Source organism: Aythya marila (genome assembly GCF_965140915.1).
Source record: "Aythya marila genome assembly, chromosome: 2".
In the NCBI taxonomy this organism is placed as follows: Eukaryota; Metazoa; Chordata; class Aves; order Anseriformes; family Anatidae; genus Aythya; species Aythya marila.
In genome coordinates, this window is record NC_139043.1 from 48303421 (window position 1) to 48317431 (window position 14011).

Below are 14011 nucleotides of genomic sequence, written 5' to 3' on the forward strand. Positions count from 1 at the left end.
TTTTACAGTATAATGAACTTTTACCTCGTAGTTACACAACTCCTTCAAAGTGTTCACAAGCATTTTTTTTTTTATTATTTAATATTTTTATTTAGGGACATGCCAATCTTACATAATGAACTTTTAAAATAGGTAGTTTTATTTTCTAGATTGCAAATTACTGGAAAATCTTAATTAAGACATTCAAAGAAAGCTGACTGAAGTAAACCTAAACACTGAATACTGACGTAACTTGAACTATCTTACCTTCAAAAAATGTTTTTTCTCCCCATGTTTCTGACACAGGGATTCACATTCCCTTTTTCCCCATCTGTACCTTGCCAAAGAGATAGTTCTACTTATATTAACTGCGATCCTTGATTTACTCTTCATATATATTTCAATAAAGTTACAGAGCCGTCCTATGCAGATGCATTTCTGGTCTACATTGACCAATGACAAGCACACCTATGCCTCATCCTTCAACTATTAGTACTAATGGGAAAGCATACAACACAATGTCTTAAAACCTCTCATAACATAATCCAGGAACTTAAGAATTAACAAGGAGGTAAAAATGCTACACTGTAGATATGCAAAATATGAAATTGAAGAACTTCCACCACTGTAAGCTAAGCAGCTGTTTTGTTTTGTTCTTGTTCATTTATTCCAACAGTAACAACACTTCTAATATAAACCGCTGCAAGGATCCTAATTAAGGACAGCAAGCTAGCTCTCTGCAGATGAACAGTATTTGATGTTCCTGCAACAGCAAACACTACAGAATATTGTATAATGAATTCTCTGCATATTTCTACTGCACACCCATCATTTGAAGATATTACCACTGCTACATACTGGACAGGATGACAATTGTTTCCAAATGCCTAGATATCTAATAACTAATACTACATGTCTAGTACACAGTAGGAAAAGCGTCAACACACCTTCTACCGCTTATGCATTGCAAGCAAGTTATTTAGTTCAAAGTAATTCTTCTATAGAGGTATAATTTTTCTTACAACTTTTCTAGCAAGTGTAATTTCAGATGAAATAGTTTTTGGATAAGAACTAAGGGATAACACTGCAAGCAGCCCAAAAGGGAACATCATCAATCCTTTTATAATCATGCTGGATCCAAGAGCTTTGAGTTGTCAGAAGCGTTACATATATTATTAAATTATGATACTGTGGAACAGAATAAAAAGAAAAGTCAACATACCCTGAACCAGAAAGTAGTTAAACGAGATTGAGATTATATACAGACAACTATGAAACAGTCAGTCCAGACCAGTTACAGGTTATCTAGTGCACCTAACCAGCATTTCAAAGTCATTACTAAGACAGTAACAATACTGTAATTTATTCTTCTTTTAGCAAATTCGTAGCTCCAATAGTGTTCTATAGGCTACTCAAGTATTTGTTTTCGCTTGCAAACGACCTCCGCAAATTTAACTTTTTGTCTGAAACATGTCTGATAGAACTCCAATGCCACAGTAAAATACCAAAGTACTCCTAATATAGGGTTTATGAATATCACAGCTATTAACTTTGTGAAATTTAGTGCTGTGGAAAAACATTACGCAGCAATTCATGATCTGAGTAGTAGTAATAATACAAAGAAGGGAAACTCATTTGACTTATATGGGGGCTGTTCAACTGTCATTTCCAAACTTTTACCAAAGCAGATTTATTTTATAGGTTTCCTATAAAGGAGATATTTGTTTCCCAAATATTGAGTACTCCACTACCAGCATGTGAGGAGAAATAGAATTATGAGAAGTACTTTTCTTCCTCTCTCTCAGAGAAAGTGTTCAAGGGGTGTAGGGATTGCGGCCAGGATGGGACAGCCCAAAGAGACAGTATTATTTCTGAAGTAAAATATTTAGTTATCCTAAAACATGTTTTAGGTCATTTTAATATATATTTTTAATCATCTTAATTACATTAATAAGACAAGATTTCATTTTTTTTCAATTTAATAACTTAAATATAATCAAGTAACATCTAATATTTTGCAAGATAATGATTAGACAAATAATTTAAAAATACTGTGAAGTCATATTAAACAGTCTCCTAGATATACTAGAGTAGTCTTAATATTACCTTTAAGTTTTGTTACATCAATTCATAAAAGTAATCTATGTAGAAGAACATATTTATATAGGTCTCATGTTCACAGTAAGATTTCCCATTTTAGAGTCCAAGCTTACTCTTTTTCTCAGATATGGACACCCTCCCATTAACATGATGAAGACAGATGTCCTGCCATCAATTTATTTGACCACAATGCACAATCTAAAATATTACTGCAACAACAAAGTTATCATGTAACCAATTAGAATTATCAAAACATACCAGTTTTTTCCGATGTTCTGAGAAACACCATGTCAGATGGGATTCGTTGATTCTGAGAGGGAAAAAAAGGTATATTTTTTCGTAAGTAGGAAAAAAAGTGAATTCTAATCGAACGTCCAGTAAGATCTGTCACCAAAAGGTCACTCTTGGATTGAAACTCAATTAAAATAGGATTTATCAAAGCACTTTGCATTCAGCGTTTGCAATTCAGAAATCAATATTTTCAAAAAATTATACAATAAGCAAACAACAGCTAATCCTTTCAGATGTTCATTGTAAATGAATCATAGATACCTGCAGACCTCCAAGTCTTACATTTTCATGACTGAAAAGAGTAGTTTGAGCATATTTCTTACAGAAATATTAAAAATAATATTTTACTGAGTAAAATCCTGACATTCAGCAGAGATAAAGAAAACAACAGTGAAATTTAAAACATTCATCTCATCATTTAAGTTGTAATCATTGTATATACCAAATATTCCCTTGCATCCTCTTGTCTCCCTCTCAACGCACTCAAATGTACACAGGGGAAACAGCAAGGCATGGAACAACATTTTCCATTTTTACATGTTTATAAACATCTCCATTACAAAGAGAAAAATAGAATTTCTTTCTCAGTACCAGCATGTCAGCTCAGCTACAGCTGCAGGCTTATTCTGCTATTTCCCTTTCAAGTATGTAATTCCCTGTATCTAATCATGTTTCCAACTTTTTGCTGATTATAAGAAGTTCAATCTATACTTTTGCAAATTAAACAAAATTGGACAATACTGCCATCCCCCACACATGCTATCTGCTGTCTAAAAATGTAGCTCTCCCATCACTTGTGAAGAAAGCATATACCAGCACCAGATACACATTGCCACTATGGGACATAAGAATGGAAAACCAGGGGAGTGAAAATAACCAACATGTCAAAACTTGGAAGATATACAGGATTAGAAAAGAAAAGTGACAGGCTAAGCTGACAGGAACTGGAGTGAACACTGGAAATGGCAATGAGAAAAGATTGATAGTAATGAAATGCAGTTTCTTCTATCATAGCTTATGCCTCGTGTGCCACATGTCATCGTGTTCAATCCGGAAGCTAAACACAAGGATTCATTTGCTTTTCGTTTCCAGACTGCACTTAACTAATTAAGAAATCTCAGTGTATTATTAGCAGTGACTATTAGTTTAATGCTAAAATGTATTTCTTAAAATTCATTTCAGATTACTTATTAAGAGGGTATAATTCACTAAGTTTCACTAAGAACAATATTTTTCAAAGAGCACTTCCACTGGAGAATAAATTTCAGGTTTTCATGTTCAAGGCATTATTGTTTGATATTGCCTTGAAAGCCACTTTACAGCTAAGGCTCATCTTTTACTTCTGAAGAGCTCAACTGTCTGTTTGAAGTGAGAGTGGAAATGAAAATAAATGTAGCTGACAAAACCCATCAATTATATGGCATACATGAACTTCATGGATTTCAGTCTTAAAAAACCTGACTGAATTTACTCAACATAAAAAATTAAGAGATTCAGTATATACACATTTCAAAACTTTGTAAGTGAAGTGTGAAATGGGGAATAATTGTAATCAAACTGCAAAACTAATACAGTGGTAATTCAATTGTAGCTTTATTTTCTCCATAAACTGCAAGGTATAGAAAACTACTTAGTTATTTTATAGAGAAGAAAAGCAGTGACGGTAGGTTTCAGATAGTAAGCAGTCATACTAGCCTGAAAACTTCAAGACATTAAACAGTGAAACACCTCAAGTCATCAATGTGGTGCACAGAATCCGGTCTGTAAATTTAAGAGTAATCCTAGTCACAGTAATATATTGATTCACTGCATCAACACAGAAGATACATGTAATATCCCACAAAAGTTCTATCACAGAAAAATGTAATTGGTTCAAAACTGATCTTTACATGCAACACAAGTACATGCAGCATGTAGCAGCTCTAACGTACTTATCCCAACAGGAATCTAAACAACAGTCTGGAAAACAGCATTAGTTCACATTCGAAAACCTCTTAGAGGAATCAACACAAACACAGAGGAGTATTTTAGTTCATTTGGTTTTGAGTCAAGTGTCCTTAAAGGTAAAGATGTAGGACTGACAACACTACTCTAAAGCACAAGGAAGTCAGCATTTTGAGTATTCTTTGATTTGAAATCAGGCATGTAGTTTCTCATTTTTAACCTTCCACCTTTTTTACTCTTTTCAAAGGCATCACGTCCCCCTCATTACTGAGTGTCAGGAACTTTTTGTTTTTTTTTTTTTTAAAGTAAATCAATCCATAGCAGTCTCCATCTCTTCCCCCCCCCCCCAGTAAACAAGTTCAAAAATTAAGAAAATTAATCAAGATCAAGAAAATTAAACACAGCTTTATGTGACAGAGAGTTTGGGACACAAACACTGAAGCAGCTGATGTTTTTTACCATACATAATGCCATACAGTAACATTTGCCTCAGTTCTTGAGAAGTCCCACTCATAGCAATATCATTCCTGACCATGAAACATCCTCGATACTATACATGTTCTAACACTAGGTGAAGTTTTCAATTACTATGAAGAAACATTCCTGAAAGCACCATGCAATCACAACAGTGCCATTTAGAATAGCATGATCTGAATAAATGTCAGTCAACTGCAGATTTTATTATATAGGTTCAGCTTTCAAGGTTTCTGGTTCAGAAGCGGAATTGGAAACTACAGCTGTATTCTCTATTGATTCAGTATAGTTCAGTATAGATGAGCTATGAAAATGGCAAGTCCAGAAGAAGAAGCAATGACCAGTCCCACTATCTCACATAAACAAGAAGTTTGAAAACCAAGTAAGTCTGGAAATTTTAGAAAATAGATGCATTTTCTGGTTTCTCTAAAAACTCTACATGGATGGTAAAAAATCTCTACTCATACCTTGAAATTATGCACTTTTATAAATCAATACTTAATCAGTTGCAGCAATTCCCATTCATTTATTAAAGTACAAACAGCTAAAAATGTATGTTCTTGTCTGTATATCAACAGTATTCAACTTGAAGATGCTGCTTACCCACAACCGTAGCATTGGCATAGCATTTTTAAAATTTTGCCTTACAACATTAAATTAAAAAGTAGTGAAATTAATTATCCATTATGAGCCCAGATTCAATCAGGATTAATGTTTCATATTCAGATTTGGGGAAAAAAGGAAGACGAATGTCAACCTTAATAATATATCCTGTGTGCATATTAGGCAAAAGAAAAATAATAATAATAATTAAAAAAAAAGGAAGGGACAAATGAAATGTAAACTCAAAATTAAAGATTTCCTTAAATGACAGTAACAATAGACCAGGCATACAGGCATCTGTATGTCTTCATATAGATTAACTATACATTTTTGCAACTTCCCTACCAGCTCTGACAAATCTGTCGCACAAGTTTCAGATTACTAGCTTCATGCCTACAAACTTCTAATTACTTGTAAACAAGCTAAAAAACTTGACCAACATCCCTAAAAATTTGCAAAAGTCTGACAATAAATTTCGCATAATAGTCTAACTAACAATCCAATACAGATTTAAGTAGAAGTTCTAATAATTAGAATGATTTTTTTTTTTTACTATCATTACCAGCTGCAATGAAGAATCTCTCATATTCAGTACATTGAAGAGTAGGTACAAGGTGAGTTTTTCAAGAATCAAGTCTTTATACCTGACAAAACTGGGCAGAATCCAATTAGTTACATGATCATTTTTTAATTTTAATAGAAAACACATACCTTGATTTTATATCTTTTTAACGGGTTCTCTCTTAGTTTTTCTTACCTGTTACAGTGAAAACTTTTATGCATTAAGGTTTAATGCATAAACCTTTTATGCATTCATATTTGAATTTACTCTTGCATACAGGGAAGGCTAGATACTGTATTGTCTTTACCTTCTCTGTGAGAAAAAAAAAAAAAAAAACAGTACTTAAGACTGGCATACCCTTTTCCATCAGGTTTTCAATATTTTGGAAGTAGGCAGAAAGGTACTACATGATTTCTAGTTAAAAAACAAGTCACTATTACTGCCGACACTGTAGAGCAAAGATCTCCCTGAAAGGATAGAGTACCTGATATTTAGTCACTATAAAAGACTGACTATCCAAAAAGAGATGGCAAGTGTGCAGCAAAAATTTTTAACACCTCATTATTGAGAAAATTAAGTTCTGTTATATATTGTCACAGAAAACAGCAACAAATGTCAATCACGTTTACCCTCTCATGTCATATTTATCAAAGTGAAACAAGTTAAAACAAGAACACATATAACTTTGAACATTCAGAAACCTATGTAATCTCAACTACCATTCAGATGAAGCTAGAAATGTTTATTGATATGCAGGGAAATCTGGATATAAAAGTCATAAAAATTACTAGAATACTATGTTTTCATAAGTCTGAGCTGAATCTGAGCTCTGACGAAGGAGCGTTTCCATTTCTCTTCCAGTTTGTCATTGCTGCTGACTTCTTTTCTACAGATCTAGCTATGATAAGACAAAAGTCAGCATAAACTAAGTGCTTCTCCAGTTGCTGGGCTTCATTTTTATCATGTTATCATCACGTTATTATCATGAAATCTTTATTAACAAACTTTTGCAGTTCCCTCACAGTCTTCCAATTCTCCTAAGACTGCCCATCGGCTCCAGATCCACAGTTTTAGGTTTATTGTTCTTTCTTCTCCATACATACTGTTAAAAACCATGTATACTTTTTTTTTTTCATGCACTAAAACATTCCTCCTTGCATCTGTGTTAGAAATCAAAGAGGCACTTCACAGTTGTTTTCTTGCATCTGCATGCCCTGCAACACTACATGTTAATAGTCACAATCTTTACAAAAGCTGGTTTAATTTCACTTCACACTTGAGATTAAAAGAAGTTGTGTGTCCCTTTACTGCTATCCAAGAGAAGCTCTCAAAGTATTAAAACAAAGCTTTACTGTTTCACGTTTTAAAAAAACTATTATATGTGTTACTATTAAATGTGTTAGTATTATTATTGTGTTATGCCCTCTTCACATCCTCAAAAAGTGCTCCAAACAGTCAAAAAGCTACAATAGCACTATAACAATATCTTAACTCACCAAGCCAGCCCTTCAATTATCTTAAAGAAAACCATGTGCACCTCTGCATCCATAGAAAAAAGTAAATAAATTATTTTAACTCAAGCCCAAGAGATTAAACAACTAGAAAGCAGCATGCCTGTTTGAAGCAAGAGAGAGGGGAATGTTTTGCAGCTAACATATGCAAATGTCTTTTAGCATTTAACAACTAATACTATTTTAAACTTTTCAGGCCTTTTCCTGACCTAATATTAACACCTTACGAAATTTTCATTTGAAATTAAAGACATATTACTCAAAGCTAACCTGTTCTAACACTGCAGTTACTTAGAGCTGATTTGAAATTGATCAGTCCTACAAAAATGAGAGGATATTCAAAGCTCAGGTACAGAAAAGCTTCTCATTTAAGTTGTTAGTATTTGTGATGCAGTTACTAGTTAACATATGGATCTTCAGCTCAAATGAGTCATTAATTTCACTGCAGAAATGCTGCTGATGCATCTTCCAGTCAAATACAATGTTAACTTGTTCCTTTGCCATTAGACTGAGCAATTGAACATTTCACTCCTGACTGGTTCTTTGGCTTAAGAGTCATACTCTGAAATTGAGAAGTGCTTACTCCAACAAAATACACTTCTAAACAGAACCAGAAAACATTTAATTTCATTAGTTTGCAGACACCCACAGTTAGGCCAGAAGCAAAATTGAAAAAAACAAAAAAAAAAAGCTGTGATGGTGCAGGAGAGAGCTTGTGGATGAAATGCAACATTCAAATAACTAACTATATGCATCGTACTGAGATACCCAAGAAAAATCTTCATCAAAAGGAACTGTATCCACTACTTTTTCATTACAAACTTCAGGTACTCACAACATATGGTCTGTAATCTCCTGTAAATAATGCTCAAATAGATGCTAATGATCTACCTCATACAACACAAAAGTAATCCTAGTTTTCGAAATTCTAGCAAGATTCAACAAGTGGATGGATCTCAGTAAATTTCAGGGAAGGCACATTACTTATGCAGCCACTAGAATCTTCCCTATGTAGTATAACAATTAATTACAGGTTTAAAGATAAAGACCCTAAAAAGCTTCTTTATCAAAACCAAAGCAAATATTTATTCTCAGTCCACTAGAAGCTCTGGAAGAGGTGCAACTGAGCAGCTGCAAGCTGACTCCATCTGAACTCTAAAAAAGGTGTAATAAAACACAGACACAGAGGCCAGGCACAGTAATGTTAATCTTGTCCATGCTAACATATGCTGCCTGGAAGGTCCCTACAAGACATTAGGTATAGAGAGCAGACCAAAAAAAAGCAAGAAATAGTATGAACTACACATGAATAAATCTATTTTTAAGAGCAGCAAGACCAATGACACTTGGGTGTGTTATTTTTCTTTAAACTGAAGGAAAAAAACTGAAAGCAAGGAAATAGAAGTTATACCAAAAACAGAAGAGGGGTTTCCCATATGTTGCTGAAAATAAAAAGAAAACAATCTCTATCCACTAACAATTCATGAGTTCTCCAAATTCTTTGAGAAAAAGAAGAGGTATTAACAAACAAGGAAGCATAACATGAATCAGGAGGGCAGATCTATTGAAGGATTTTTCCTTTTTAAATAGTATTCCACTAAATAGTTGTAATCCCATGAAGAAGTTTAGAAAAGTCTAATCACTGACTAGGTTCCACTAGCTATTCTTCTTGCAAACAGCAACTTGCAATAAAAGATCTCAAACAAGGCTGGTTACAAGGATATAAGCTTCAATTTGAGGTAATTTTCTAGGATCAAGGGCTTAGTTCTTTTTTACAAAGCAGAACAGGAATCACTTAGCACCAAGGAAGTCTGTTGCCTTTCCAGAATGAAATTCCATAAAAATTTTGTCTGACAAGAAAAATTTGTTAAATTGGACGTCACAACAGCTTCATAGTATGCTGAAAAGCCTTTGACAGCACAGCATGATAGGGAGGATGAACTAGAAATCTAGCCCATAAGGTTCTTTATTACACAGCTTGAATTTAGGTCTCGTTACAGATGAGTTTTTTCCAGATCACTTACTAAAACAAACCAACTGAAGTAAGCATCACTGACTTTATTATAATACTAATACAGAGTGAAAAAAGAGTTCACAGCTCTCCTTCACCATTTGCAATAAAACTAACTTGAAAGCCCCCTCCCATTTTTAATACATTAAATTTAACCTGGAAGGCTTCAGACATCAGAAAACATGATTTAAACAGTAGGAGGCAGTCAGACAGCTTAGAGTATCTAGCACCGCACAAGCCAGAGAATGTCATTCAGTAATTGTATTCCCTTCACTAGATAAATTCAAGCATATAACAATTCATAAAATGAATGTCTACATTCAATTAAACTTAGAATTAAATCCAAAAAGAGACTTCCTTCAAGTTTCTCAAATAAGACTTGAACTAAAATATTACTTACTTAGTACTTCACAGATAAGTACCTCAATATACTTTTCTTCAGAAGATAATTAGCATGTTAATAATCTTTAGTCTCTAAAATATATTTTAAAAGTATCAACCTTTTCCACTATGATGAGGTCTCCAACTTGTATGTCTGAACTCTTAACTTGCACTTTACCTTGAAGAAAAAAAAACACAAAAACACATAATCAACTTAAGCAGGCATTAATAAAGTCACAAAAGTATAAATGCAAGTTATACTTAAAGACATTATTATTTTGAGAAAATGTTACAAGTTATACAAAAGTGATGTTTGAAGAACACATTAATAAATTTGATCTGTTTGAATAAATAACTCTAGTTATTTATTCGTTCATTTATTCACTTGTAGTACCAGGTTCTTGCTACAACTCCAGAAAATGTTGCTTCCTGGAGTTAAAAAAAAAAAAAAAACACAACAAAACAATAACAAAAATACAACCAACAAACAAACCCTGTAGACAAAGTACAAGTCATGATATAACAACATCCTCTTCCAAGATACAACAGGTGGCCAATTCAGACCTGTTAACTCACGATATAAACTCATACATATCTACACAGCCTGACAAGCTAAAACACAGACAGGCCCATACAAAATCTCTCTCTTTTTCCAGCAGAAACAGTATATTATTTCCAAGCAGCAGGTATCAGGTAAGTTATATCAAAGCATGGCTAGGTTCTTAAAAAACAAAAAAAAATCAAAACCAGACCAAATAAATTAGAAAAGATGGCCCACAAAAGGATAGCAGGTACGGCAAACAATTTGCAGTTTAATAGGAAGTATTATTAATAGCAGATTTTTAATGCACATTCTATCATTTCTCAAAGTTCTATGACAAAAACTAAGGTAACTTCCAAATCTAGAAGACCTCCTCATTGTAATGCTTAATGAAGAGATCAGCTAAACACAATCTCAGAAAATTCCTCACATTTATATGCGCATTTAGTCAAAGGCAGTAAAATTTATCTTATTATTATTTTCAGCACTTTAAAGTCACATTTCATGCAAAAAAATAGCTTTTTTATGTTTAATTTGATCTAGTTAACAATGAATTTGATCCTTTAATTGACTTAATACACTTTCATACATTTATTAAAATTAATTTTTAAGAAATTAATATTAATCAATTTTCTTAATAAATTTTCCAGGATGCTAGCAACTTGAAGATACAGAAATATATAATAATGTCAGTGGAGATCAGAACTACTGTTTTGGCCTGCCTGCATAGTTAATTCTGAAAGCCGGTCTTTATTACTGATAGTCTTTTACACCAGTTCAATTTTTTAGGTGCCAAACACACCTTTGCCTCCCACTCTTTTTAATACATAACCAACCATATCTTCATTTTGACTTCCAACCCCATCATAACACATTTGTGACAGTGAAGAGATGAGTAGAAGACCTGAGTACAAAAAAGATGTAGCAAGAAGCATTAGCTCTCTAAGGAGTTTCAAGATAACTACAATGAGAATGAAGTAAGTGTCTTTGTCTTGTCTTTTTTTTTTTTTTTTTTTTAAAAAGGAATCTAAAGTAACTTGTACTAAAGATCAGCCACTAGGAGTGGTCTAATATGAAATCAACATTTAGACTTAACTGTACAAGCCTGTGAATTCTCTTTATAAATTCACAAGTTTAGACTAGAAGTGAATAGTATATACTAAAACAAATGATAATCTTAATCTTAATCTGTGATAACCAACTCAATTAACTGGTTATGGTAATAACAGCCACAAAAATCCATGTATTTAAGCTATATTAAGTCTCAAATCTGTGCCACCTACAGTCACGTATGACCAAAACTATTCAGCAATACTAAATCAAATGAAACTAATAGCAATTTTATCAACTTGAACAACTGAAAATTCCAGTCATGTTATAACAGCATGTACCGTAAAGATCAAAAGACACTAACAATTCTCCTGACAGGGTAGAATATTCATTTGTGGCACTTTAAGGCAGACAAAAAGCAAAGACTCCTACTGCCAAGTATATCGACAGGAACCTACACATCATCTTTGCTTGTACTCAGTCTAGTAATCCTGAAAATTTCACATCATGAATAGAAAAGTTTCCTTATCGGACTGCTCTCTAGGTGACTAACACTACAGAATACCTTCTATATTATCTAATACATTCTGTTGGAATAGCCTCATTATTCCCACACATATGGAAGCAGCCATGACTATCTCTACAATGAAACTGAGTGACAGGACACATTCCACTAAAATTAAATGGTAAAATGTGTGGCAGTAATTTAAAAAAATAGCTTAAGATTTTGAAAAGCTGGCAAATAACACTTTCCTTTAGACTAGCAAAAATGAGAATCATTTGATACCATTTCAGAGAACATTAAAATAATGCAATACTACATCTTAGTCAAGATGCATTTAGGGAAGAAAAACACAATGTTACTCACTACATAAATTATTTTTGCAAACTATTTTTTCACTAAAAACAGCTCAGTAGCAAAGCACTCTTCACCATCTGTGTAATTACCAATAAAGTCCAAAGCTGTCAGAAGAGGCTGCGCATCCAGACTTTATAGTCCACCAAGGCGCAAGGCTTTCGCCTAAAGCAACATACAGAATTACACAGAACTGGAACACTGAAACGTGTCTCTAGTAATTCATTATACTCTCAAGATAAAGCCTTTTGAAGAGAATTACAATGATTTGAAAAAACTAATAACTCATATGTGATAACAAGTATTTCACACAAAAATTTAAGAAATTAAGTAAACAAAATCTAGGTATATAGTATATTAGAAAGGACTGTTTCTTTTTATTAATGAGCATCTTTATGAAAGAAGCTCCTCAAAGAACAGTATCTTCTGAGAGATTTTAGAAGTAATTTCAAAATTCTAAACTTACATATCATACCCTGAGCACTGTCTGAAGTACTGCTTTTGGAGCTGGCAATGGTGCTTGTCTCTAACCAGTAAATATCAAACTCCTCCATGAAAGCAGTTAAGTGTAGACCATATGAAACTTTTACCTGGTACCTATTAGTCAGCATAATTAGTGTATGCACAATATAATGGCGAACTGAAAAAAAAAAATGGCACCATTAAGCTATGGTTAGTCAAAGGTGATGATGCTGATTTTACAGTGGAAATGCTGCTGCTTACAGCTTCCCTGATCAACTATATTAAAATGATACAATCCTTTATAAATACGCATCTATGTTCCAAATGATCTAAATACCAGGAACAAAGTCATGTGAAAAGTGAAACATTATAAGCAATACAGACATAATGTTGTGTCTCTAGACTCAGAAATGTTTGTTCTTTACAGCAACTTTTGAAAAAGCACAAGGGTGCCCTGTTCTTGATCAGCTGACATTCTAATATTATAAGAGATTTCAATACAGATTTCAGTTAATTGCAGTGCAATAATATTACAATAATTATCAAGAAATTCTGACAAATGCCTGATTTTAAAGTTGCAGATAACAGGTATAAATGACTCAAAACTCACTGGACACAATGACCTCTTGAAAGAGACCATTTCGCAATTAAAAAAAGGTCAATTGAGATAAAAACTCAGCAAGGTAGCATTTTAGGAACAGGGCATAAACAGAAGTTCAAAAGTAAAACAAATTACTCATGTCACTGTAGCTCTTTAAAACAGATTTCTCAATCAGATTTTAAAGGAAACATACTAGCTTTCACACTTTGTTCTCTCCTTATGTATAGCAGTTATCGATATTTTCTCAATTTCACACAGTTCTTGCTTTTAATTTTAAATTCACTACATTCTTAAATGTCCTTTAAAGATGCAGCGAAGACTTAAATATTTCATGTTTGAAGTCTAAATGGAATTATTTCATTAATCTCAGCTTCTCATCTTCTACGTACAAGGTTACATACTACAAATTCAGCAAGGAATGGTTGAAAACTGAATTTTGCCATGTTATGTGAAAAAGGAAACTGCCTAACATCAGTTATTTTATGGAACAGAGTAAGTCTGTAGACATTAAGCTGGCTGTTGCTACCTAAATTAACCAACACTTAAAACGAAGTCCCATTCTCACTTGATTTTCTGTTTAGAATGGCTATTATAAAATAAAAAGTTAACTCACTGTTAACTCACTGTTAACACAAATACCAATTC

At 33.2% G+C, this 14011-nt stretch overlaps 1 protein-coding gene across 4 annotated transcripts in view; it reads right to left on the bottom strand.

Moving 5' to 3' along the window:
* The window catches only part of ATP9B (ATPase phospholipid transporting 9B (putative)), a 165607-nt gene that overhangs the window by 112112 nt on the left and 39484 nt on the right, over window positions 1-14011 (bottom strand). For all 4 annotated transcript variants that reach the window (XM_082753070.1, XM_082753069.1, XM_082753071.1 and 1 more), the window contains 2 exons: window positions 9976-10034; window positions 2338-2389 (listed from right to left, as the gene is read on the bottom strand). In XM_082753070.1, coding sequence (XP_082609196.1) covers window positions 2338-2389; window positions 9976-10034 — 111 coding nt within the window. The remainder of the gene's footprint in view (window positions 1-2337; window positions 2390-9975; window positions 10035-14011) is intronic.